Here is a 24,736-nt window from a genome sequence, read left to right as displayed (position 1 = left end):
TCAGACACAACTGAGTGCATGCACACATACACACACACTACCCTACATTGTAGTAGGTATCATCTGAGCCCCATTTCAGAGATAAGCCTACTAAGGCTAGGAGAGGTAAGTGACTGTTCAAGGACAGTCTGCTAGTAAGTGCTGGAGCCAGAATTAACACTCACACCTGGTTGGCTATAGTTCTACACTGCAGGCAGTAGCGGTTCACAAGTTATAGTGTGTATCAGAATCACCTAGGGAACTTACTGAAGAGAAAAAAAAAAAAGAAATAAAGATTCCCAAACCCCAATCCCTGAGATTCTGCTTCAGCAGGACTGGTTCCCCCGCCACAAGCTTACCAGGTATTTTACCACAGGAGTGGGGCCTGACATTCCTCTGGTCATGAGAAGAGACAACAGGCAGGCATATTGGTGAGGGATTCAGAGCATGAGAACCAAAACTACCTTGAGTCCTAAGAGTTCTCTAGCCTACAGCTTGCAGTCTCCCTTACTGAGTCCCAAGACTCCTCACAAATTCTCTATGGCTCAAGTTTTGGCTTCCCTGGTAGCTCAGTGGTAAAGAATCCACTTACCAATGCAGGAGACACAGATTTGATATTTGGGTTAAGAAGATCCCCTGGAGAAGGAAAGAGCAACCTACTCCAATATTTTTGCCTGGGATATCCCATGAACAGAGGAGCCTGGCAGGCTACAGTCCCTGGGCTCGCAAAAGAACTGGATATGACTTAGCAACTAAACAACAAGTTTTGTACTTCAGAGAAATTTCCAAAGCTCTGTGCCAGAGAAAATTTGGCTCCACAGAGTTCTCAAAGGAAATTACCATGCTGGCAAGAGCTGAGAAAGCAGCCTTTTCTCTTAATCTGTAAGTCACCCCATGATTAAGACACTCAGGGCACCAAAGGAATGAATTATGTTTGAGAGGAGCTATGCAACACAGAAGACACAGGACAATCATGACCAACTGTAGGAACCACCTACACCCCAGAGCACTTTATTAAGACCTTATTGCTTATGCAGTTAGACACTGATTGAGTTAAGCAAGTTTCCCTGTGCCTGGTCCCAGGTCACTCCATGTAGAGTTTCCCCAGGCAGATGGGAGCTGGGTCACTGCTAAGAAAAGGCAGGACCCAGAGAGGAAAGGACAACACCTCCGAGGAGCTCCACAGGGGACACTGAGCCTTGAGAGAGCCCTTAGGGTGAACAGAGAGATCAGGAGTGTAGACTCAAGCCAGGGCCCAGGGGCGACATTCCCTGAGATGAGTCAAGTCCCAGTCCTCTCTGAGGGTTCCAGAACAAAGGCTAGGTGTGGAGAGAGCAGGGGGTGTTACCTCCAGGTGCTGCTGGAGCTACAGAAGATGGCAGAGGCCTGGGTGATGGACATACACATAACTTCCGGCAACTGGGCTTTCCTACATGACACTGGGGGATGAGTTATGTTATGGGGGAGCCATGTACCATGGTTGGGCTGGAGCAGCCAGCACCAGGCCTGGAGGGCTACGGGTCTGCTGGGATGACCACAGTAGGCAAAGAAAGCCAACTGCTGCCCACACTTCACTTTAAGCAACTGCATTCACGCAGGATGAAGCAGCATGCCTCCTCCATTAGCACAGGATAACTTCTCAGGCCTCTGAACGGATGCTCCCCTAATTTCTTAGTCTGGAAGAACTTGTGGGGGCAGAAGAGTTTCCTTAATCAAACCCAGCCTTCAAGTCTCCCAGGGATAACCTACCTCCAGAGAGTAATGTGGCTGCTCTCACTTCCCCTGCTTTTCTCACAAGGCACTTGTTACAGGGCTGCTGAGGGGAGAGGTCAGCACTGGGAGGTGGCTCTGATGGTGGTGCCCAACCTACAGGTCAGGAGTCAGGGTGGAGGTGGTGAGGGGCTAGCGACTGCCATAGTACAGGCGTACTGCCAGGCCGATGAGCAGTGTGGCCAGGAAGAAGGCAGCGGTGAGCTGAAGCCGCAGCAGGGCGGCTGACAGCACGGCATTGACCACTAGAGAGCAGGACACAACAAAGAGGCGTGTGATGCTGCTGCCGTGTTTCATGACGGCCGACATGAGCAGTCCATTCAGTGCCTGGCTCAGCACCACGAGTGCCGCCCATCCTGAGAAACCCTCCAGGAGGCCTGGGCCCGGGCCACCACCTGCATGCAGACCTAGGTTCAGAAGCACACCAAAAGTGTACAGGAAGAGGTTTTGAAGGGCCAGTGGTAGCCGCTGCCGCTTCAGGAGCAGCTCTGTGTACACGGAGGACAAGCCGGAGATGAGGCAGTACAGGATGAGAAGCAGCAGTCCCAGTGGAGTGATGTGCAGGGGCATGGGGCTCGTGGCAGCTGCTGAAGGGGGCCCAGGAAGGGTGGTCCCTGGGTCTTGGAGGCCCCCAGCTGCATAGCAGGCTCCTGCGGCCATCAGCAGCAGCAGCGCTAAGCCCTGGCGTGCAGAGAGGCGGTGTCGGAGGCAAAGGCAGTAGAACAGGGCTGTGCTTCCAATCTTGAGATTGCTCAGCACTTGGTAGGTGCTGGGGTCCATGTAACGTTGCAGGTAGATCACCAGGTTGTTGTTGGCGCCGTACAACAGGGCTGACAGTGCAAATGGGGCAGCCTGGCGCCAGGGTGGGGTCCCTTGGGGCCATGCTTGCCAGCCCACCAAGAGGGAGAGGGCACAGAGCAGCAGCTTGGTCAGTTCAGTCAGCAGTACAGCCGAGGAGGGTCGGAAGGGGACACGGCCATCCACGTGGCACAGTGCCAGCAATGGGGCATGGGCACCGTACATAGCAGTGGACAGGAGCAGCATCAGGGTCCAGCGGGCCTGCCTGGGACGGCCCAGGCCTGGCACACCCCCGTCCTCTACACTCATGCCCAAACTAGACCCTGGGTGGCCTGTGTAGCTAGCAAGGGGGGGTAAGGTGGGGTGGGGGTTGTGATAGTTCAGGGAAAATCAAGTTATGGAGCTGGCTCCCAGGAGCGAGGAGCCTTGAGAGAAAATACTGAGAGTCAGAGTTAGCTGCAGACTCCACAGTAAGGGCTAGAAGAGGAAGGGTGGGTGGCTCTAGAAGCCATAGTCTTGGGGCCAGTCCCATGGGGTTATGGAGGCAAGGGCTTCAGGGTGTTGGCTGATGAGTCACTGTCCAGTCTCTGCAGGAAAGGAAGCAAGGCTGAAGGTGGTGGGAAAGCTGGAGACAGCAAATGGGTGAAAGCCAGGGTGGCCAGATATGGCATCTGTGGCTGAAGGCCTCCACCAGCTGCCCCCAGCTGCTCATCCTGCCTCCCTCATGGAATCCAGAGCTAGTCGGGCCCTTTGCGCAGTGATTGAAGATAGTCCCTCAATGTCTTCTCCACATTGGGCACAGCATATGCCTGAGCTACATATATGCCAGTGCAGGTGCCCACGGCAAAGCCCAATACTGCTGATGCCCTCAGTTTGGCCACCACATAGCCAGCCAGGAAGCCCTTGAGGAATGGGGAGGACAAGAATGAGGCATCCTGTGGAGGAAAATGTAGGAGAAAAGTCAGCCGGGCTTTCCTCTTCTCTACCTAGGAGCTACTCAAGCCGAGCTTAGCATATCCCACTACCTACTCCTCCTTACTCTGGAAAGCTGTAGTATGCTCACCAAAGTTTTTCAAGATTCTGGGGCAGAAAAAGAACCTAGGGGTCATGACCACACAATGTCAGAACCCTGAGGTCCGAAAGCTCTAACCAGAGAAGCCCACTGAGAGAGATGTCCCTGATGAATCTGAGCCCTGCCTGCTTCTCCAGTCTTATTTCCTAGCATGCTGCCCCTACTGCAGCCAGACCAAACTGCTTTCACCTCTCATGTTCATCATGCTACCTCCCACTACAAGGGTTTTGTCTGTGCTGTTCCACCTGCCTGGAATGTTCTCTCCTCCCCTCTTTACCCTGTTAACCCCTATTTAAGATTCTAGTTCAACTGCCATTTATAGGGAAACGTTCCTTGGGGTCACAGAGAACAGGAACTCAATAAACAACAACTTGCTGAATAAATCTCTATCACCCATTCAAAAGCATATTGGATAATAAAGCCTAAGGTGGGTGGGGTGGTGGTGGTAGGGAACAGGCACATCTTTCTTTACCTGGCCTACACCACTGTTGACTTCGTCTTCCACACGCTGCTGCAGGCGTTCCAGCTGGTTCTTGAGAAAAGCCAGGTCCTTAAGCTTGGGAAGAGAATCCTAGGACAAAGAAGAGGCTGGCTTCAGAAGGCTGACACAGCTCTCTACCCTGCTCAAGTCTGATGTGATAGTAGTAAAAGAAGAAAGGCATTGAAAAATAAAGAATTCATATGAGGGCCTGGAAAGGGATGACAGATGGGATCCGCACCGGTAACTTACAAACACTCTTACAAGAACTTTATACAGCAAGCAGCATATAGGGGAGAAGGGACAGCTAGGGGACCTTTAGTTAGGTTTATCAGGCAAGCACCAGTCAATGAGTGAGTGTGTGTGTGCACTCTTAGTCTCTCAGTCGTGTCTGACTCTTTAAACCCTATGAACTGTAGCCCTCCACGCTCCTCTGTCCACAGAGTTTTCCAGGCAAGAATTCTGCAGTGGGTTGCCATTTCCTCCTCCAGGGATCTTCTCCATCCAGGGATCGAACCCTAATCTCTGGCGTCTCTTGCACTGGAATCTTTACCACTGGGCCTCCTGGGAAGCCCACTAGTGAGTATAAGCTACCTGAAGGTCTGTCTTGTCCAATGTGTTTGGAGGCCTAACACAGGAACTGCAGGTACTTAGTAAATGTGTGTGTGGTGCTGAACTTCCAGATTAATGGTGAGTAATGGCCTGAGGCAGTTCCTTGGACAATTTGGGGGCAAACCTGATTTCTGCCTAGGCTTCTCCCCCTTCCTCCCTAAAGCCACCCCAAACGGAATGTGTGGATGTATGAGCTGGAGTTTGGTGAGGAGATAGGGAAGGTGGCTGTCTGCAGGAGCGTGAGCAAATGAATTCAGTGATTCTGGTCGCATGTAAGTATGAAATTAATAAGTGCCCAAAGAATGTGATCGAAACGGATGTGTCTCTGTGGTCTAGAAACTTCCCGTCTCTAGAAGGAAAATTTCGGGGGCTAAGGAATGGAGTAGAGTTAGGAGTGTCTGCAAGTAACTTAAGAAGCGCTATGGTCCAAGAGCGGAAGGTAGGGGGACACCTGGGAAAATCCCTGGCTTTGCTTGCCTGGCGTAATGCTCTGCCACCCCACTTCCCATTACTGAGGCAGCTGACAGGAGTAACTTCCCTTGTGGGCTTCTCTTGTGGCTCAGCTGGTAAAGAATCCTCCTGCAGTGCGGGAGACCTGGGTTCGATCCCTGGGTTGGGAAGATCCCTTGGAGACGGGGATACCCAGAACGGCTAACCACTCCAGTATTCTGGCCTGGAGAATTCCATTAACTCTACAGTCCATGGGGTTGCGAAGAGTCGGACACGACTGAGCAACTTTCACAGGAGTAAAAGTTTGCCCCCAGGAGAAACAAGGGGCACCCTCATGCAGGAGCCGTTTCAACTGCCGCCTCTCCCCAGAACTAAAAAGGTGTGAAGCCCACCCCAGACCAGACAATCCTCATGTCCACTCACCTTGTCATCCGCCATCTTCCCTGCAGAACTTGTTGCGCAGGCGCAGCACCGCCTCCCTCCTGGCAAACGCTACTGCCATCTTTACTGAGGGCACAGGTACTTCCGGGGCATTTCAGGAAAAGGTGAAAGCGCTTTCCTGACGGCCCCCTTTTCTCAGATACTCCCACGTGACCTCTCTCATTGAGCAGCGCCCCCAGCCGCGCCAGGCTACGTGTGCGCGTGCGCAGACGACCTGAACGCGATGATCTCACTTGTTCGCGTGTGCGTTCTGCGCCCATTCTCCTGGAGGATCTTCCGCCGCTTGATGAGCTCACAGTTGAGCGGTGATGTCAGCGTGTGCGCCGCGGTCCTTGAGCCTCCCCTAGACTCGCGGACGCGAACGCGTAGGCACTGGGAGATACGAACGTCTTGTTTACACGCGCCACCTCTAGACTGGAGGCGCTACCTTGGCGGGTCCTTTCCCCTAGGATCCGGCCTCTGCTCCTCCCCGTGTTTGTGCGGCTCCCGTTGGCCTGGCGGATTCCAGCGCAAAGAGGCTGGACTTGTAGGCACAGCAGCTCCGGAGGCGTGCTGGGCTGAGTGAGGGCGACCAGGGCTATGCTGGGCAAGGATTACATGCTGGCCATCATTCTGGTCAACTGCGATGGTGTGCACAGAGGGTCCAGATGGGAGGATCGGGAGCTGAGGGAGGGCGAGGGAGCGCGAAAGGCTACCTTAGGCTCAAAGACAGGGAGCCTGTCTTTAAGTTACTTGCGTACGTTATGTCTTGGGATGAGGACCAGGGGACAAATGAACCCAGATCTTTGCAATGCTGTATCCAAGGTTGGAAGCCGACCTTTAGACTGGACCTTCAGTGCAAATACGGGTTGGAGGAATAATGACAGTGTTATTCTGAGTCCACAAATAAGCCCTCCCTCTCCTATCCTACGTTCCTGTAGATGACTTGTGGGGGGACCAGAGTCTGGAGGGGGAGCCAGGCCTGCCCCCTGGCTGGAGGAAGATCCGCGATGCTGCAGGTACTTATTATTGGCATGTACCCAGCGGTAGCACTCAGTGGCAGCGCCCAACCTGGGAGTCAGGAGATGCAGAGGACCGAGGCAAGGTAGGTGGAGTGTGAGGACAGGGCCAGAGCTCATGTGTGGACCTATGCCTGCCACACTGACCTATCCCCCTCTCTACAGAAGACAGAGGGAATTTGGGGACTTCGGCCCCCCAAGGGGAGATCCTTCTCCAGCCTGGAGAGCTCACTGGACCAGAGGTAAGGGGGATAGGCCAGGCAGAAATGAAAAACTTGGGGTTCCATAGCACTCAAAGATGCAGCTGGACCTATTACAGTCTGCTTTCTGGCCCAAGTTCTGGGGTGGCACAGTGGTAAAGAATCCACTTGCCAGTGTAGGAGATGCAAGAGCCGTGGGTTTGATCCCTGGTTCGGGAAGATCCCCTGGAGGAGGAAATAGCAACCTGCTCCAATATTCTTGCCTGGGAAATTCCATGGACAGAGGAGCCTGGTGGGCCACAGTCCATGGGGTTGCAGAGTCAGAAACTACTGAACCACTGAGCACACACACATACACACTATGTTCTTGGTTCTGTCCCATATTCTTGATTGTCCCAGTGTTTTGTTCCTTGATCCAAGCTCTGTTTTTTGCTGTATGGTTGTTTTATGTATTCTGGGTCCTGACCTGTCATGTTCTACATCTTGCTGACTACCCTACCTTCTGTCCATGGAGGTTCCTATCCTGTGTTCAAGGGTCTTCTTGTCCTGATTTGGGGCACTGGTCCACATTTTGGACCCTATTGCATGCTTGTAAGTTTTATTCTATGTCCTGTGTGTTGAATTTTTCCTCCATTTCTAAGCCATGCTCTATATTACATTTATTTAATATGTCCTGGGCTCTGTCTCCCTCTGAGTTTACATTTGGGACTCTATATTCTGCTTCTTATCCCACATCTTGTACCCATCAAGTAGTCTGGTTCTCACCATTGTGCCTTCTGTAGGAATTGTGGTCCTCTTACGAGCTCTGCTCTATTCCAGTAACCCTCTGTCCTGGTATGGTGAAGAATCCTACATCCAGAGAATGGAGCCAGGGGCTAAGGTAGTGACTTAAGCCTGAAGGCCAGCCCAGGACTTTGGGGAGGGAAAGGTCAGGGGTGAGACTGGGCTGGGCAGAGGTGATAAAGGGTGAAGGGAGGTCTCCAGAGGGTTTATATATGTGGAGCCTGTGACACCACCCATCCTACTTCATCCTACTTCCCTTACTCAGGGTCCTTCTGTCCTTTCCTTCAACCTGTCAGTGCTTTGCAGTCCGCTCTCTGGGCTGGGTGGAAGTACCTGAAGAGGACCTGGTACCAGGGAAGAGCAGTATCGCTGTCAATAACTGCATCCAGCAGCTGGCCCAGACCCGTAGCCGGAGCCAGCCCCCAGATGGTGCCTGGGGTGAGGTGAGCTGGCTGATCCTTCGAGGTATTCAACCTAGCATCCAGCAGAGGTGGCTGTCCCTGAACTGCCTGTTCCCCATGGTAACCACCTTCATCTGAGCTCTGGCCTGATCTCTCCTTGGCAGGGCCAGAACATGCTGATGATTCTGAAGAAGGATGCCATGAGCCTGGTGAATCCCCTGGACCACAGTCTGATCCACTGCCAGCCCCTGGTGCACATCCGTGTATGGGGTGTGGGCAGCTCCAAGGGCCGGTGAGGACCCCCTGCATCCTTGGAAGTGAGAGTTGCTTCTCCTTCCCCCTTGCAGGCTGTGATCCCCACTGATGCTCATTCCCTGTATTGAACTCCTGGACACAGGTCCTCTGACATGGACCCAAGCTCTGCCTCCCCTGCCTGATCCAGCCCTGGTTGGGGAGGGTGGGCTCCAGCCCAGCAGGGACAGAAGGGGGAGAGTCTGAGAGGCTGAGCTAATTCTCTCCTGTGCTCCCACATGCTTCTGGAACAGTGACAGGTGAGTGACAGCCAAGTGCCTTGAGCTCCAGCCCTGATCTCCCTGTTCCATCCCTCCGTTAACTCTGACTTCCAGCCTCCTGCAGGCACTGCAGGGCCCCCACCCCTCCCCCAGCCCCATCTCCACTCCTGCCCTACCCCCATCTCTGACCCTGCCAGGGACTTCGCTTTTGTGGCGGGTGACAAAGACAGCTGTATGCTCAAGTGCCATGTGTTTCGCTGTGACGTCCCTGCAAAGGCCATTGCCAGTGCCCTACATGGGCTTTGTGCCCAGGTAAGGGCCAGGAGTGGGGCAGGAAATGTGGGTATGGAGCTGGGTCTGAAGCTGCTAAGGTTGTTGGGTTAGGGTGGTATTGGCTTCCTTACCTCACTTCCCCCTCCCTTCACCGCATGCTGTCTGCACTGTGTTTCAGATCTTGTCGGAGCGAGTGGAGGTCAGTGGTGATTCCCCTTGCTGCTCACTAGACCCCATCACCCCTGAAGACCTGCCTCGACAAGGTATGGGGGGGCAGGGCTGCAATGCAAAAATAGGCTACTTTGGTGAAAGTTGGGGAGGGGGGATATTTAGTACTTCTCTGCAGATAGAGGACTTCTGAGGTATCCTTTTCCCAGGGATCCCAAACCCTAAATTGGAAGAACATCCTTGGCCTTTTTCCTACTTGCTCCAGTTCCCTTAGAAGGGTGGAGAAAGGGGTCATTGAGAGAGTACCGAGACCAACTTGCTGTATATATTTCAGTGGAGCTACTGGATGCTGTGAGCCAGGCTGCTCAGAAGTATGAGGCACTGTACATGGGGACCCTGCCAGTCACCAAAGCCATGGGTGAGAACTGAGTGGGCTGGAGGGCTTGGGCTGTGTAAGGAAAGTGGAAGGTGGAAAAGGAAGGATCTACCACCATTTTTCAGAGTGCTCCCATGGCCTTCTGTAGCCTGGGATGTACTGCCCTTCTCCACTCAGGATTTGAAGCCTGGCCCCAGCTATTCTGTTCCCATCTCCCTGAATCCTAAGTCAGTGAGAGGGGCTTAGACACTCTTTGCAGAGCCTTCTTTACGTTTGGGAGACACTGAGGTGGGCATGTCCCCCCAGGCATGGATGTGCTGAACGAGGCCATTGGTACGCTCACCACCCGTGGGGATCGGGACACCTGGGTCCCTGCCATGCTCAGTGTGTCTGACTCTGTTATGACAGCACATCCCATTCAGGTACCAGCCAGAAAAGGGTGAAGTTGGGGGCTGTGGAGGGCTGGGCGGGGATGCTAAGGGGTTATTGCTTGCTGTTGGAAGTGCTCAAGGGGTCCAGCTAGTATCTGACCCTTCAGTGACTAGGCCTGATTTGGGCAGGCAGAGGCTGGTGCAGAGGAGGAGCCACTGTGGCAGTGTCCTGTGCGCCTCGTGACCTTTATTGGTGTTGGCCGTGACCCACACACCTTTGGTCTCATTGTCGACCTGGGCCATCAGAGCTTCCAGTGTGCAGCCTTCTGGTGCCAGCCCCATGCAGGGGGACTTTCTGAAGCTGTGCAGGCGGCTTGCATGGTGAGTTAGGGGTGGGAATGGGTGGGTGGTATTGCCCTGCAGCTGCTCTATTCTGTTCACTGGGGTTCAGGATTAGCAGCCTCTCCAGAGATCACAGACCAGCCATGCCAGGGCTGACTGTGGTTCAGGAGTATTTTATTTGACCCTCATGCTGTTTTTAGTAGGTTTTAATTGTCAATATTTAAAGACCAGGACATTTCACATAATAATAGCTATTCCTGTTTTTCTTTAAATATCAGAAGCCCTGACACTTGAGTCCATATGTGTACATTTCAGCATTGAGCTGAAATTGTGTAAGGGCTGTGCCGTATAGGGTGAACATTCTCTTTCCTGTTTTCTCTCATTTGGGTTGTTTTCTGGTTTCTGGGCATATGAATGTGGGACATTTGCACTCGGTTCAATTCACTTACTCACTGAAATATGAGTAGTTGCCAGAACTCAACCATACTTGACCCTGGGAATTCAGTGGTATGTAAGGCATGGCCTTTTCCCTCACAGAACAGTTAGGTTAGAGCACAGGTAGGTGAGAAGAAAGTTGTACATCACAGGATGCTGGAAGCTTTGGCCCCTTCAGAGGTTCAAGGAAACTCTCTGAAAGAAGTGATAGAAAACTAAGAGTTGCCGGTCCAAAGAGAGAAGTTATCCAGGTGAAGGGGAGTGGTTTCAAAGATGCACTGTCAAGTACAGGGAACCCCAGTGGTCAAGGTGAGAGGGATGTCAAGTGTCTGAAAGAATGTAGTTTATATGGAGTGCACGGGGCGGGGGGCAGGGCTCGGCAGGGGAAGGATGGATAGAATGAGAGACGGGCAGAAAGAAAGGCAGAATCCAGGTCACAGAAGAACTCGCAGGGTAGGGTGATGAGTTTGTTTCATCCTGAGGCACGCTGAGCTGTTGAAAGGTTTTGAGCAAGACAGTGAAGTCAAGTTTGTGGATTTGGAAGATGACTTAAACTACAGTTTGGATTTAAGATTTGGAAGACACCAGAGAAGTAAGAAGACCTTGTAAAACCCTGTTGAATTCAGGAGAGAGAAGAGCAGGGCAGTTTTGCACTGGGACTGGATTGTAGAATGTCCCCTTGATGAGGAACTCCACTTTGCCAGGGGCCAGTCCACTGTAAGGAGAGAGAGAGGAGCCAGCATAGTGGTAGGTATGGCTAAGAACACAGGCCCTACAGTCAGAATTAGTTTTGAATTCCATTAATTTCTGACTCTGTTTCCTTGGGTAAATCATGTATTCTCGTTGAATCTCACTTTCTCATTTACAAAATGGTGATTATAACACCTGATAAATAACTGGATCAAGTATACAAAGAACGTAACACAGTGTCAAGCATTCCTTAAATGCTCAGTAAATGCCAGGTTTTAGACTTTTTGTTATTGAGCTACCTGTGAATGTTGTAGGGGCTCCAGACATGGTTACCTGTTTCTTTCCTCCTGATGCCTTGTCCTGTGGAAGCTTTCAGGGAGTCCAGGGGCCGGAAGGAGCTGGATCCTCACATTCCTCTTCTCCCTAGGTTCAGTACCAGAAGTGTCTTGTGGCCTCTGCAGCTCGAGGCAAGGCCTGGGGTGCCCAGGCCCGTGCCCGCCTGCGGCTCAAGCGGACCAGCTCTGTGGACTCCCCAGGAGGTCCCCTGCCACTTCCCCTGCTCAAAGGAGGGGTTGGGGGTGCAGGGGCAGCCCCTCGAAAGCGGGGTGTCTTCTCTTTTCTTGATGCCTTCCGGCTGAAACCCTCTCTGCTCCACATGCCCTAAGTTAATTGGGGAGGACTGGGGAAGGAGGCTCTGGGTCCACGCCCAATTCTGTACCCCTTCTTTTCCCAGGGGCCTGTAGCCGCTCACCTTTTGGAGCCTTCTCTGCGTGCCCCACTGACACTTGCCCACCCTCTATTGCCCAATTCATTGTTTGTATGGGTGATTGAGAGGCCCTGTACCACAGCCTAGGCTGCAGACTCTCCTTTCCCTGGGTCCCTGTGTTCCTTGCCCCTGTCCAACCCTGGACAGTTGGCTCTACCTCAGCAACACTTTATAGCAAAATCAGTACAAATAAAAATCCCTCAGTGACCTCACTGGATGTAAGTATATTGGGCCTGGGACAGGGTTGGGGGTATACTCAGCCTGTATGAGATGAGTGTCTGTATCCGTCCTTGGTGTTGGCAGCTGCTAGTCACATAAGGGGATGAGAGAGTTGGAAATCTGACTTCATTTAACAAGTATATTTCTAAAGGACTTCTCTGTGCTAGGCATTAAGGTCAGCATTGGAGGTGTAATCAAATAGGGGCTCCACCTTCTGAGACTGTCAAATAAACGAAAGTCAAGGACTGAAGATAACATGCAGTACAACTGGGAAATCTCCGAGGGTTGTGGGAGCTCAGGTGAGACTCCTCAGAAGTACCTGGTCTGAGACACTGAAGTGTACTAGGCTTCCAGATAAATATATTCCAACCAAAAGAGTGTAAACGTTCAGGGAAGTGGACACAAGTTCTGGAAGTCCACTTGGCTAGACCACAGTGGGGCGTATGTGGGGCAGGAGCTTCTGGTGGGGTAAACTTGCTCCGGAGAGCAACTGTGATTTGGAGAGGGAACCCAAAGGGGTCTTAAGCTCCTAGAGCAGCACCTCCTGGAAAACAGCCTCATTTCCTACCATATAGTCAGCACTCCCGAGGGTTAACTAGCTGGAATAGACGGAGTTGGAGCAGGGCGATTTTCAGCGTTCCTGAATTGTCCAACCTGGAGGGCTCCAGGAAACGCCCTTTCGGGGGGGCGTCCCAGTCGGCTGGGTGCGGCCGCCCCGGAAATGACGTGATGCCCCGCTGGCCGTGCGGAAGTGGAGATGGCGGAGCTGTATGTGAAGCCGGGTGAGCGCGGCGGGTGGGCTGGGGAGCTTGGTCCTTCCCCGGCCCAGGCTGGCGGCGGTTACCGTGTGGGGTGCGGACCCTCTGTCGCCTCGCCGGGATCGCCTCACACGTCTTCTCACTTTCGCAGGCAACACGGAGCGCGGCTGGAACGATCCGCCGCAATTCTCCTATGGGCTACAGACCCAGGCTGGCGGACCCAAGCGCTCGCCGCTCACCAAGAGGGTCGCCGCTCCCCAGGATGGATCCCCCAGAGGTGCGTGACGGCCCTGTGCGCCGAGACCCCCCGAGAATGGGCTGTGTCGAGATAAGCTTGCCCCGTGAGCCTATTTTTCTCTTCTGAGGACTTACTGAGGGAGAGAGGTTGAAGTCCCAGAAAGGGGCTCGGTTCAGGCCTTTTTCTGAGCTCATCTGTTGCCCAGGTTTGTCTCCAAAGAATCTGTGCTTTCGTCCTAGGTGACCTCATCCAGACTAACGGTTTTTAACATAGTTTTTGTTCCCAAATTATTTTCAGATTCTATTTCAAACTTGGATCTTTTCTCGGAACCCCATGGTGGTGGTACACCCATTTGTATGTTCTACCTCGTCACTGGACTATATGATAAGCAACTCAGACTTAACATGTCATTCATTTAATCAGTATCATCTACTGAGCCCCTGCTGTGTTTGAAGGCAAACTAGACAGCAGTGAACAAGACAAAAAGTTTTGCTTTCTTGGCGTCCACAGTATAACTTTGGAGAAAGATGAAATGGTGGTAAGAACTCTGCAGAGAAATAAAACAGGGTGATGTGAGAGTGATTGGGTAACTAAGGTATCTGAGGGGCTGACATTTAAGCTGAAACCTGAAGGATTAAAAAGGCAAGGATCAGGTGCAAGAGCATTCCAGGCATTAGGAACAGCTAGTGCAGAAGCCCTGAGATAAGTTTGGCAAATTTAGACTAAAGGAATATCTGATGGCTAGAGCATAGTGGGCTAGGGATAGAGTTGAAGATGATCTGTGGCTGAAAGGGCTTCCCAGGTAAAGAATCTGCCTGCCAGTGCAGGAAATTGAGGAAACACAAGTTCAATTTCTGGGTCAGGAAGAGCCCCTGGAGTAGGAAATAGCAATCCACTCCAGTAGTCTTGCCTGGAAAATTCCTTGGACCGAGGATCCTGGTGGGCTACAGTTCATGGAGTTGCAAACAGTGGGACATGATTAGTGACGACTGATGTGACCCTGAATAGGGGGCTCAGATTCAGCTCTTTTCACCCCTCTCTTAGCCACATCTATAACACTGCAGAGTTATGATATAAATCAGTTTCTTAACCTTATCACTACTGGCTTTTGGGGCCAAATCATTCTTTTTTGTGAGGAATTATCTTGTGCATGTCAGTACATTGTAAGATGTCTGCAGCTCCCTGGCTTCTACTCGCTGGATGCCAGTGGCACCCACACAGTTGTGACAATCAAAAGTCTCCAGACGCTTGAAGGCAAAATCTCCCCAGACTGACAAACACTGATTGACTTACATCTTTAAAAGGATGTAAAAGGATGCTCTCTGGAAAACAGATTTTAAGGAAGAAGTGAAAGGAAAAACTATAACACAGGTAAAATATAATGATAATTTGGCCAGGGGTGGGAGTACTAGAGGTAGTAGTAATTGGGTGGATATGGGTATGTTATGGAGAAAGTCAGTAGGAATGAGTAGATACAGTAGGTGAGGTGAAAGAGGAGGCTGTGTAACTTAACTTCCACTTGAGGAATTGGACGGTGTTGTTCATTGATATGGGATAACTGGGTTTTGGCAGGGGAGGAGAAAAGCAAGCTTTCTGTCTTGGCCATGTTGAATTTGGGCTGCTACTTTGGGGAGATCTCTGGGCCTGAATTATAGAAATATGTCACTATCATATGAATAGTATTTGATGTCATGAACTTGAGTACAAAAAGTAAAGACAGGATTCAAGACAGAACCCTAGGTTTCTCTAGCATTTCAAGGTTGTGGCCAATGAAGTAAGACAAGTAGAGTTACTCTGGGAGAGAGTAATATCTTGATTCAACCCTGATGAATGCTGCTGAGAGGTAAGTAAGATGGAGAAAAGGGACTAGTTGATTGGACAAATGTAGCAATCACCAGTGATGCTAACAGAAGCATTCAGGAGTGATGAGAAATAGGGCAGTACCTGAGGATGGAATGTGAGGTAAGGGAGAGTTCTGTATGCTGATGGGATGGTTTAGTAGAGGAAGAGCTGATGGCACAGGGGAAAGGGGATGACTGCAGGAGGAAAGCCCAGAGAAGACAAGAGAGGTGGGTAGAGTCCGGCTGGAGAGAGAGCCTCTGGGAGGAGCAGGAGCCTTTCCTCTATTAGAGGAGAAAGGAAAGCAGCTCCAGGTGCAGGTGGGTAGGCAGAACTGGTGGTGGGAAGATGAGTGTTCTGTTTAATGACCTTTATTTTCTTGGTGAAATAGGCAGGGTCAGAAGTAGACATCAAGGAAAGGAAAATAAAGGGAGCAGGTAGAAAAGCTTATAGGCGATAAGATGTGAAAATAATTGTTCTGAAGAGGAGAAAAACAAGGCAAAGTATAGGATTTCCAGGCAGTGTTAGATGTTTTTTTAAAGTCTGTAGCTATGAATTTAAACCCATGTTCCCTGCAATTGAAGGTGGATTCTCAACCAGGGAGACCACCAGGGAAGTCCCTGTAGCTGTATGAATTTAAAGGGAGTGATTTTAATGCACCTTGAAAATCTGAGTAACTGTGCTAGAGGGTTAGGAGGGGTGGGCACTGTTGTTGAGAACAAGGCAGATGATGAGAGGCTGAAGGAGAGTGGTCACTGGAGGTGAGGTCAGATTGACAGACCAATTAGATGAATTATCATCCATGTGCATGTTAATACCTGAAAATAATTTTTGACTTTTCTTCTCCAGTATTCTTATTTTTCATAGTGATTCTGCCATCATGTCATTAAAGTCACCAAGAGTCACTGCTGGCTCCCATCTTTCACCCCCATTCCCATCAAGATTTGTTCTGTCTTCTCCTAAATAAATCAGACCTCCCCATTTCCCCTTGTCTACTCTCACTCTAGTCCATGCCAGCATTCTCTTTCCTGGACTGTTGTTAACCTCCCAACTGGTGTCCCTGCCCTTCTTTACCTATTCTCATCAACTTTTCACAGACCATACAGAGTGAATGCCATAAAAAACAAGTTTGGTGATGTCACCCCCTGCTTTTATAAACTTGGCGATGGTTTCCTGTTACCATTAATGGAGTAATAGCTCAAAACCAGGCTTCCTTGGTAGCTCAGCTGGTAAAGAATCTGCCTGCAATGCAGGAGACTCCAGTTCGATTCCTGGGTCAGGAAGATTCCCTGGAGAAGGGATAGGCTACCCACTCCAGTATTCTTGGCTTCCCTGTGGCTCAGTCAGTAAAGAATCCACCTGCAGTGCAGGAGACCTCGGTTCGATCCCTGGGTTGGGAAGATATCCTGGAGAAGGGCATGGCAACCCACTCCAATATTCTTGCCTGGAGAATCCCCATGGACAAAGGAGCCTGGTGGGCTACAGTCCATGGGCTCACAAAGAGTCGGACACAACTGAGTGACTAAGCACAGACAGCTCAAGACCAAACTTCTTCAAAGTCCTGCAGGGTCTGGACCACTACTTACCTTTCCAGTGAAAGCTCCTAATTTCTCAGTGTTAAGCATTTCTAGCCACACAGGCCTTGTTTCTGTTCCTTGAACAAGTCAGGACTTTTCCCTTCTCTTGGGTACTGCCCTTACCTCTACCCTAGTGTCTGGTTCCTTCAACTCTTTATGACTGCATCTATCTCATCCAAGTTCTTAACTTTGTGAGCACTTTTTGCTACCCACTTTAGCAGCTGTACCTATATTCTTACACTTAATCATAGTTATAGCCTTGTGAAATAAGTGCTGCTACTGTAATATCCCCATTTTATAGAAGAGGAGCCCAAACTCAGAGGTTAAAGGTAACTTCCCAAATGTCACGTAGTGTAAACATAGTGTAACACAGAGTAAACTTTGACGTCAACTTAGAAGGCCTTCCTTGAATACTCAGTCTAGGTAGGGTCCTCTACTACTATTCTGCTTTACCACAGCATCCATTTTTGTTTGTTTGTATTTAAGCCATGTTTGCTTGGTCCTGCTTTATCTTTTCAGTCCCCACTTCAGAGACATCTCCTGGGCTCCCCCCAGTGGGGCCTCCGCCTGCATCAAGTAAGGTTTCCAGACCCCCCCCATTTGTGGGGAGCTGTCCTCCCTCCAGAACGGTGCCCATGGATTCCCCAGTCGTTGAGTCTGAGACTCTGCTGGAAGATGTACTGAGACCTTTGGAACGGGCGTTGGAGGACTGCCGTGGCCACATAAAGGTAAGTTGGGAAAGCTCCCATCAACAGTCAGATGCAGGTGTGGCTCTCAAAGGTAGACCCTCTGATCCTATGAGCAGTCTTAAAGGAAAGTAGAGTGGTCTTCACCTCTTTGGCCCTTAGAATCCATGGACAGAGGAGCCTGGTGGGCTACAGTCCATGGGGTTGCAAAGAGTGACACGCAACTGAGTGACACTTTCACTTTCCTTATTGTAAAGCAGCACTATAGAATTAATTTTTAACCATCTGAAAAACTCCAGAAATTAAAAAATTCTAAGCATACACACATTTTCCTTGAAAAGAGATCCATAGATTTCATCAGATTCTTAGTGGGGCCTCTAATCTTTGCGTAAAGAACCATAACTCAGACTGAGTGTAAAGTTCCTGGATCGGACAGAGCATGTGCTGCCTACCCTGCCCCTGCAGGGCAGGCAGCACTGACTTGGAGGGCGCTTCTGTCTCTCAGAAGCAGGTATGTGATGACATCAGTCGACGCCTGGCTCTGCTGCAGGAACAGTGGGCTGGAGGGAAGCTGTCAACGCCTGTAAAGAAGAGGATGGCTCTGCTGGTGCAAGGTGTGGCGGGGTCCCTTGGTATAGCCTAACCCCTCATCCTGCCATGGTTGTCCTAGTTGGACTAGGTGCTGAGATTTTGACTGACTTGGGGAGGGAGGAGGAGTGGCAGCTATATCTTTGGCTCCAGGTTGCTTGCTCAGCCCCTCTCTCTCCTTAGAGCTTTCAAGCCACCAGTGGGATGCAGCAGATGACATCCACCGCTCACTCATGGTTGACCATGTGACTGAGGTCAGTCAGTGGATGGTGGGAGTTAAAAGATTAATTGCGGTAAAGAGGAGTCTGTTTTCAGAGGAGGAGGCCAATGAAGAGAAATCCATAGCCACAGCTGAGCAGAACCAAACTGTACCAGGTGTCCAGCATGACCTGTGATCCTGTGGGTTCCCCAGACTCATCTCACACCACCTCCTGTGCCTTGGCATGGAAGGCTTCTCTAACTTGACTTCTTTGTACCACTGGGGAGATGGTCTGCCCATGGGGAACTCTGGTCTGACCCATCTCTGGGGGAAGAGGTCCCACCTGGACCACAACGAAGTTGCTTGTTACCATACCATATGCATTTCAATAAAAACATCTCAATATAGTGGGCCCTGGGTAGGAGAGATGAGCCCTTCCTATGTTCCCTCTGGTGTCCTTGACTACTCTGCTCCTTGTTTTCCTCTATTCATCATGAATGGCCTTGCTAAGCATGAGTAGATTATCACCTGCCACTTTCCCCCAAATTACATGGAAACATCCCTTTCTGGGCTGAGTCATCTATGTTTGGATGACTTTGTTTCAACATGGAAACAGAGACTCAAATAGCATGGGGAGATTTTTTTCTCTCAAAAGGAGGAGACTGCTTATTTGCATTGCATCACCCTTGACATATGCAAGTGCTACAGAGATTATAACATAGCTATATAAATTGAAGGTGAAAAAGACCAGATTGCTGCAATATGGGAACATGATTTTTCCCATGGGGGCAGGGGAGGGGGAGCAGGATTATGACTCTTTATCTGACTCACCAAATAAGCTGCTGCCTCGGTTTGGGCCCTAAGGTCTTCTAACACTTTGAGGACAACAGAACCAGGTGGAAGGGGCCAGGAGGTTCACATCATGCTGTGAGAAGGGAGAGTACAGGTTTTCAGTGTTGGAATAAGGCTGGTACTTACAGGTGGGAGGCAGAAAGGGCATGGGGAAAGACCAAAGAAGGCTGTAGGCTGGGGCAGTGCCTCTTGTTTCCTGCTTTGAAACAACCAGGGAGGGACTGCTAGAGAGGCTGATTGCGGCAATGGTGCTTCCTGGAAAGGCTGGAACTGCCCTTGGCAGGGGTCAGGCTATTGCTGTTTATCGTTTGGCAGCTCCTATGGCCTGTCCCCAAAGCCTGCCTCAAGGTCTAATTGCTGCTGAAAGTGGGCCCAGAGGGGGCTAGGAAGGGACTTGGGACCTCTGATCCTAACCAGGTTTGCTGGGGCCCTTACATTATGGCTGAGCTGGGGAGATCAACATTGAGGAGAACACTGGAGCCAAGGCATTTCTTTGAATGTTTACTAAGCAGTCAGAAAGTGACATTCTCCATTCCCCTGGCCCAGCCTCAGCTGGAGCCCAGTGCCAGGGGTTGGGAGGAGTGCCTACAGACCAAAGAGAAAGTAGAGCTAAGGGCTTGGCAAGTTGCCCACTCCTATCCCTGGTCTAGCTGCCTCAGACCCAACATGGAGGCCCAGAACCAACAGATCACCCCCTTCCGGATTAGATGAGCCCAGCAGGCCTTTGGATACCCCAGAGAAAGGAGGTAGCGGCAGCAGCGTGACGGATTCCTCTCATTCCACACGTGGTCATCTGCACGGGATTAGATGTCCATTTCAAACTGTGCATCATCTGGGGAGAGAAAGGGCGGGAGAAATGGTTGCTGGGCTGGGAGCCTACAGCCTCAGTTGTTAGTTCAGACAGCCCCCTCAGAACTGACCCCCGCCCCCAATCTACATAATTGGGGCTTTTGGCTTCAAAGCCATATTAAAATTTTAGGTCCTGCTTTCCTTACCGGGTATCTCTTCCTCTGTCTCCTTCTGCTCCGTCAGCTCCTCTAGCTTGGGGGGTGGGGCTGTTGGAGGAGCTGTGACGCCGGGAATCTGAGGGAGGCAGCAGGGAGGCGTCCGGGCAGTGGGTGAGTTCTTGCACTCCAGCAGGAACTTTCGGTCGTAGATGATCCTGGTGCCTGTCAAGGGGTAGGGGCTAGGTAAGAGGCAGGAGCTTGGGTACAAAGCTATTTGGGACCCCAGACACAGGTCTTTTAAGGGCCAAGGGGTCATATCTTTCCTTTTCTTAAGGGCTACTGCTCTGCAGCCCAGTCAGGATCTCAGCTGACTAGCCCTCACAGCACTTGAAGGCTTCTGGGCCTAACCAAGATGTGTCTGAGCACCATAGAGCAAGTGGTGCATCCCAGCTGGTCTAGGCAGGGGCTTTTGGTTTAGGGGAGCTCAAGAACTTCTGGAGGTTCCTGTCCTCTGCTGGCTCTGAACTCTACCTATTTGGTTCAAAAGGTAGGGCCTAGCCCTTCAGCCTCAGTTGGATGAGGAAGCCAAAGAACAGATGTGAAGGCTAGTGCTGCCACCTGGGCTCGCTAATGGAGGGGCAGTGCTCCTCCTGTGAAACCCAGGAACAGGCTCTTCTCATCCTGACCCCTCCCAAGTCCTGTCAGGCTCACCTCAGCCCAGAGGGCTTGGCCCCTGCCATGTCCTCACAAGGCCCTATCCTCTTCTCACTCCTCCCCTTTGCCTGCATGGCAAGAATCCCAGAGTGGGTATGATTCCAGGCTGCTTCACCAATCATCCACTAGGCAAGCCAGCCAGCGCAGCGGCCTAAAGCCCCTGCCCCTGACTGCCCCCACCTCTAGCCCCCGATCCCCACCACTTGCAGCTCTGCAAAACCCAGTTGCTTCCTGCTGAGGCCACACAGCCGAGGGGCCAAAGCTCCTGCTCTAGCTCCCAGGTGGCAATACTGGCAGGGGTAGGTGAACAAGGAGCCCAGAACCCAGGCCACAGTGATGATATCTGCCCAGAGTCACCTGGAAAACAGGCACAAGGCCGTGTTGCATCACTTTGAGGTTTTAGAGAACCGAGCTTAGGTTCCAAGAACCCACCCCGCCAAAAGCTAAAACCTGCAAGGGGGCCTGCAGACAACTCCAAGCCCGTACCTCCCCGCCCATGTCCCGCGACAAGCACACGCAGGCCTGCCTTCTGCCTGTCGACCCTGGCCCGGCCCTCTGACCTCCGGGGGTAGTGGCGTATAGCGTGCCCCCCGGCGTGCTGCTGTAGCAGTCGGGCAGTCCTTCCCTGCCCCCAGGAATCGGGCAGCTGGTGGATGAGGACATAGAGAACGGAGAGAGCAGGAGGGCAGCGGCTGGTGCTGAGAACGCACAGCGGAGTCTGTGGCGGACTCTACCACGTGCGGCCGCAGCCACAACACCGGGACGACGTCACGCCGGGGGCGGGCCGGCTGTCACTCAACCCGAAGATCCCGCCCTACCCTCGCGGGAGCAAGCCCCAAACTCAGCGAAAGTTGGAGCATGTCCCGGGACCCGCAGTGGCCTCCAGTTCCTCCTGGCCCCAAATAGGCCGGCCTGCTTTTGCCTATGAGCTCTGCAAAAACTCAGTCATTTACTATTTACTGTTTCCAGCGGGTGCTGGGAACGCGTGAGGTATGGCACACGTTTTTTTTGCTTGTATTCATCCATTCCTCTTAACAGTTGGATAGTAAGACACTATTATTAGTTACAGTTACAAGTGAGGACACCAAAGCCCAGAGAGTTTAGGTCATGGTTGGAAGTCACGGATCTTGTATTAGGGGCAGGAGCTGGGATTCATACTTGAGTGTGTCTGATTCAAGTGTGTGCCCCTAAGCACAGCTATTATGCTCCCCCCCATTAATCAGTTTCAGTACAGGGTTAAAGTGTCTTGATGGCCTGGTGCACAGACATTAATTGAGGAATAAGTGGGCTGATTAAAGGATGAATAAAGGTTGCAAGATACTATAAGCCTGTTCTTTGATCTCTGCCGCAGCTAACCTTAGTTCAGTTCTATCTCTCAGTTGTATCCGACTCTGCGATCCCATGGACTGCAGCACACCAGGCCTCCCTGTCCATCACCAATTCTCGGGGTCTACTTAAACTTATGTCCATGGAGTGGGTGATGCCATCCAACCATCTCATTCTCTGTCATCCCCTTCTCCTGCCTTTAATCTTTCCTAGCTAACTTCACAACCTCAGAAAACTAAAGAAGGGCTGGGGGCTGGAGAGGAGGGCTTGGTTTTTTAGCCCTCTGGCAAGATAGTGTGGCTTTTTTTTTTTTTTGCCAAGTCTCCGAGCATGTAGGATCTTAGTTCCTCAATCAGGGATGGTATCCAAGCTCTCTGTGCTTCAGGAAGCACTGAAGTGTGGAGTCTTAACCACTGACCCAAGAGTGGCCTTTAAAGAGATTTTTTGATGTAGGCACAGTGATATGAAAGGAGGCAAGAGAGAGATGGTGAGAGAGTAAATACTAAATCGAGTACATTAAAAATCTCAACTTGATCTAGTTGTTTGCTGTTTGGCTTCCTCAAAATCAGTATACCCTTCACCAGTGTCTCCCTTCTCCAGCCACCTGATTTCATGCATTTATCAGTATTACTTCAGCTCTGGCTTCACCAAATTTTCCTTCAGCTCTGATTTCTTTACTTATTAAAAAAAAAACAAACGGTATTTTACAAGTCATTGCTTCTCAAATTTTACTGTACACATAAATCACCCGGAGATCTTATTAAAATGAAGATTCTGATACAGTAATTAGAACTTGAAATTCTAGGCTTTTAATAAAATCCCAGGTGATACAGACCCTTAGGTTTGCATGTCCTTAGAATCACACTTCAGGTAGCAAGGATATGTATGTTTTATTGTTCCAAAAAGGCTTTTGAGCCTCTTATAAAGTGGTATATGCCTGAAAGAAGTGTTTTAACAATAAGTGCTGGAGCATAAGGCTTGGGATCAGATTGTGAGGAACCGTCTATGACAACTCAACTTTTAAGCAAGGTAAGCAGTCTAATGAGGGGAGTGAGAGATGGGATGGAGGATAGTGAGACTGAAGATGAAGACTCCAGCCTAGTGAAATGGGGTGGGCAAGAAGACAGTGGCTGCGAGGATGGCGAGAAGTGAAGGGGATCCAGATATACAGAGGAGTAAGGATAACATGATTGACTTAAGGGTAGGGTGGGAAGGAGATAAGCTAGGGTAATTCCCAGTCTTTTGACTTGAGAGTCTTGGTAGTTTATAGTACCAACTAATATAATAAGGAAAACAAGGGGAGGGGCATATGTTATATTGGGGAGTATATAATGTGTGTGGAATGTTCAGATGGAAAACACTGGAGAAGGTTAAATAAGGAGCCAGATGTACAGATCTGAAGCTACAGAGGGAGAACTCTGGGCTAGTGATTCAGATTTGGGTGGAGTAAAATCTAAGGCTGTGGGATGAGATTCCTTGGGGAGAAGATACACCAAAAGAAGAGACCTGGGCACATCAACATTTCTTTAAGGGGTAGTAGAGGAAGAGGATTTCACCAAAGGAGACTGGGAAAGGTGAGTGAGAGCAGGAGAACTAGGAGACAAGTGTCAAAGTTTGTTAAGAAGGATCAGTATGGAAGTGAGGTCTCCCATCTATTAATCTCTTCTATAGAACAACAGCAGCAGTTACTACTACTATAAGACTACCACCAGAAGCTTACTTTTCTTGAGACACTGTGTGCTACAAGGGTTGGGGAACTAGAGAATAGGTAGTTGGGTTTTAGAGAGAAATCCAGATCTGTCATGCATTCAACCTGCATGAAGGACCAAGAAAGAGTTTAAATCAGAGGGTTTTGTCAACACTTATTGACCATTAAGAGTACAGGAGCTTTAAAAAAAAAAAACAACTTAAACTCAAGAGATCTGATTACACCTGTAGGGAAATACCAGGTCTCTGCCACCAGGCAAATTACTTTGAACTAACATCAGTATCATTAAAATAAGACAGGAAGAGATGAAGAGCAATCACAAAATAGGTTTGCAGTCTCATCATTAGATTTACAATCTTGTTTTCCAAATTAGGTCTTCAAGCTCAGGCTCCTGCCTTTGTTGGATGTGGTCTTAACATACTTAAGTTTTGGATACTCAACCACTTCCTACAGGAGAGAGTGAAGGCAAAGTAACCTGTCAATAACATTGACACATGGTGACAAATCTTTGAGCATGAATAGAAAATGCAGCATTATTAGAGTCCCTCACCCCAGGACAGGGTCCACTGGGAAGATGTCACAACCAGTCACATTTCTTGGTAGAATAGTTCCAGGACTAGTTAAAGAACAAGATGTTCAGAAGCTGTTTTCATACAGTTTGTTTGCCTCTTCCTAGGTTTACAATGTGGTACAAAGGTCTTAAAACAGTGGGACAGAACCACGTATACTAAGTACTCCTCCCTGTCTGGCTTGAAACTCTAATATGATCAGCCCTTCCCCTTCTAAAAGCCACCTCAAACTAAGGATGGTACCTCCTATACTAATTTTGAGGTTGGGAAGACTTGGTCAGAATTTACAAGATGGAAACTATAGTTCCAGGTCCTGAGATCTCTTACCTCTGGTTAGGAGAGGCCACCATTGGCTGTCCAACTCTCTTCTTCGGTCTGGTTAGCTGAGGTGATGAAATTTCCCCTTTGAGAGCAGGGACTGAAGGAAGCAGACTGGCCTATAAAAGGGCAAGTCAGCACACTGTAGCCATAATAGGTTTAAAGGGTCTTAAAAACATCAATACTGTTATTGGTGGTGGTATTTTATCGAACACTACTTGAAATAAGTAGGTTCAGAAACCTTGATGATAGTCTTATTTCTTGAATGAGCTCTTATTCATAG

At 50.3% G+C, this 24,736-nt stretch overlaps 5 protein-coding genes and 1 long non-coding RNA gene across 13 annotated transcripts in view; 2 read left to right on the top strand and 4 right to left on the bottom strand.

The window, feature by feature from the left end:
* Positions 1-955: 955 nt before the first annotated feature.
* Positions 956-2,856, bottom strand: LOC122700268 (probable UDP-sugar transporter protein SLC35A4). The gene has a single exon (XM_043913021.1). The coding sequence runs from the start codon at positions 2,854-2,856 to the stop codon at positions 1,882-1,884; it is 975 nt and encodes a 324-aa protein (XP_043768956.1). The 3' UTR covers positions 956-1,881.
* Positions 2,857-3,247: 391 nt separating this feature from the next.
* Positions 3,248-5,781, bottom strand: LOC122700272 (SLC35A4 upstream open reading frame protein). Its single transcript, XM_043913030.1, has 3 exons — positions 5,583-5,781; positions 4,092-4,190; positions 3,248-3,482 (listed from the first exon to the last, which is right to left on the bottom strand). The coding sequence occupies exons 1-3, from the start codon at positions 5,595-5,597 to the stop codon at positions 3,285-3,287; spliced, it is 312 nt and encodes a 103-aa protein (XP_043768965.1). The 5' UTR covers positions 5,598-5,781; the 3' UTR covers positions 3,248-3,284.
* Positions 5,782-5,802: 21 nt separating this feature from the next.
* On the top strand, positions 5,803-12,127 carry APBB3 (amyloid beta precursor protein binding family B member 3). 5 transcript variants are annotated; one of them, XM_043913005.1, is made up of 13 exons: positions 5,803-5,965; positions 6,521-6,684; positions 6,764-6,840; positions 7,618-7,678; positions 7,878-8,024; positions 8,147-8,274; positions 8,528-8,533; positions 8,692-8,806; positions 8,946-9,030; positions 9,270-9,353; positions 9,618-9,733; positions 9,872-10,063; positions 11,577-12,127. In XM_043913005.1, exons 1-13 carry the CDS (start codon positions 5,824-5,826, stop codon positions 11,811-11,813), a joined length of 1,554 nt encoding a protein of 517 aa, XP_043768940.1. In that variant the 5' UTR covers positions 5,803-5,823; the 3' UTR covers positions 11,814-12,127. The 5 variants fall into 5 exon arrangements, with proteins under 5 accessions (XP_043768940.1, XP_043768941.1, XP_043768942.1 ...); XM_043913007.1 differs by having other exon boundaries at positions 5,815-6,228; XM_043913006.1 differs by lacking the exon at positions 8,528-8,533.
* Positions 11,038-12,816, bottom strand: LOC122700277. Its single transcript, XR_006342740.1, has 3 exons — positions 12,703-12,816; positions 11,483-11,572; positions 11,038-11,174 (listed from the first exon to the last, which is right to left on the bottom strand). It is a non-coding gene; the product is annotated as an uncharacterized LOC122700277 (long non-coding RNA).
* SRA1 (steroid receptor RNA activator 1) overlaps positions 12,748-24,736 on the top strand; it is a 24,026-nt gene continuing 12,037 nt past the window's right edge. For 2 of the 4 annotated variants that reach the window (XM_043913025.1, XM_043913026.1), the window contains exons 1-4: positions 12,856-12,916; positions 13,044-13,169; positions 17,066-17,274; positions 17,738-17,846. In XM_043913025.1, the coding sequence (XP_043768960.1) occupies positions 12,892-12,916; positions 13,044-13,169; positions 17,066-17,274; positions 17,738-17,846 (469 nt within the window). In that variant the 5' untranslated portion in view covers positions 12,856-12,891. Of the gene's footprint in view, positions 12,917-13,043; positions 13,170-17,065; positions 17,275-17,737; positions 17,847-18,003; positions 18,430-24,736 lie in introns of those variants that run through there. The other 2 variants (XM_043913024.1, XM_043913022.1) reach the window with 2 other exon arrangements.
* EIF4EBP3 (eukaryotic translation initiation factor 4E binding protein 3) lies at positions 19,360-24,415 on the bottom strand. Its single transcript, XM_043913031.1, has 3 exons — positions 21,093-24,415; positions 19,867-20,040; positions 19,360-19,703 (listed from the first exon to the last, which is right to left on the bottom strand). The coding sequence occupies exons 1-3, from the start codon at positions 21,193-21,195 to the stop codon at positions 19,675-19,677; spliced, it is 306 nt and encodes a 101-aa protein (XP_043768966.1). The 5' UTR covers positions 21,196-24,415; the 3' UTR covers positions 19,360-19,674.

Source organism: Cervus elaphus, chromosome 9 (assembly GCF_910594005.1).
Source record: "Cervus elaphus chromosome 9, mCerEla1.1, whole genome shotgun sequence".
Classification (NCBI taxonomy): Eukaryota; Metazoa; Chordata; class Mammalia; order Artiodactyla; family Cervidae; genus Cervus; species Cervus elaphus.
This window is presented reverse-complemented; position numbering and strand designations above follow the sequence as displayed.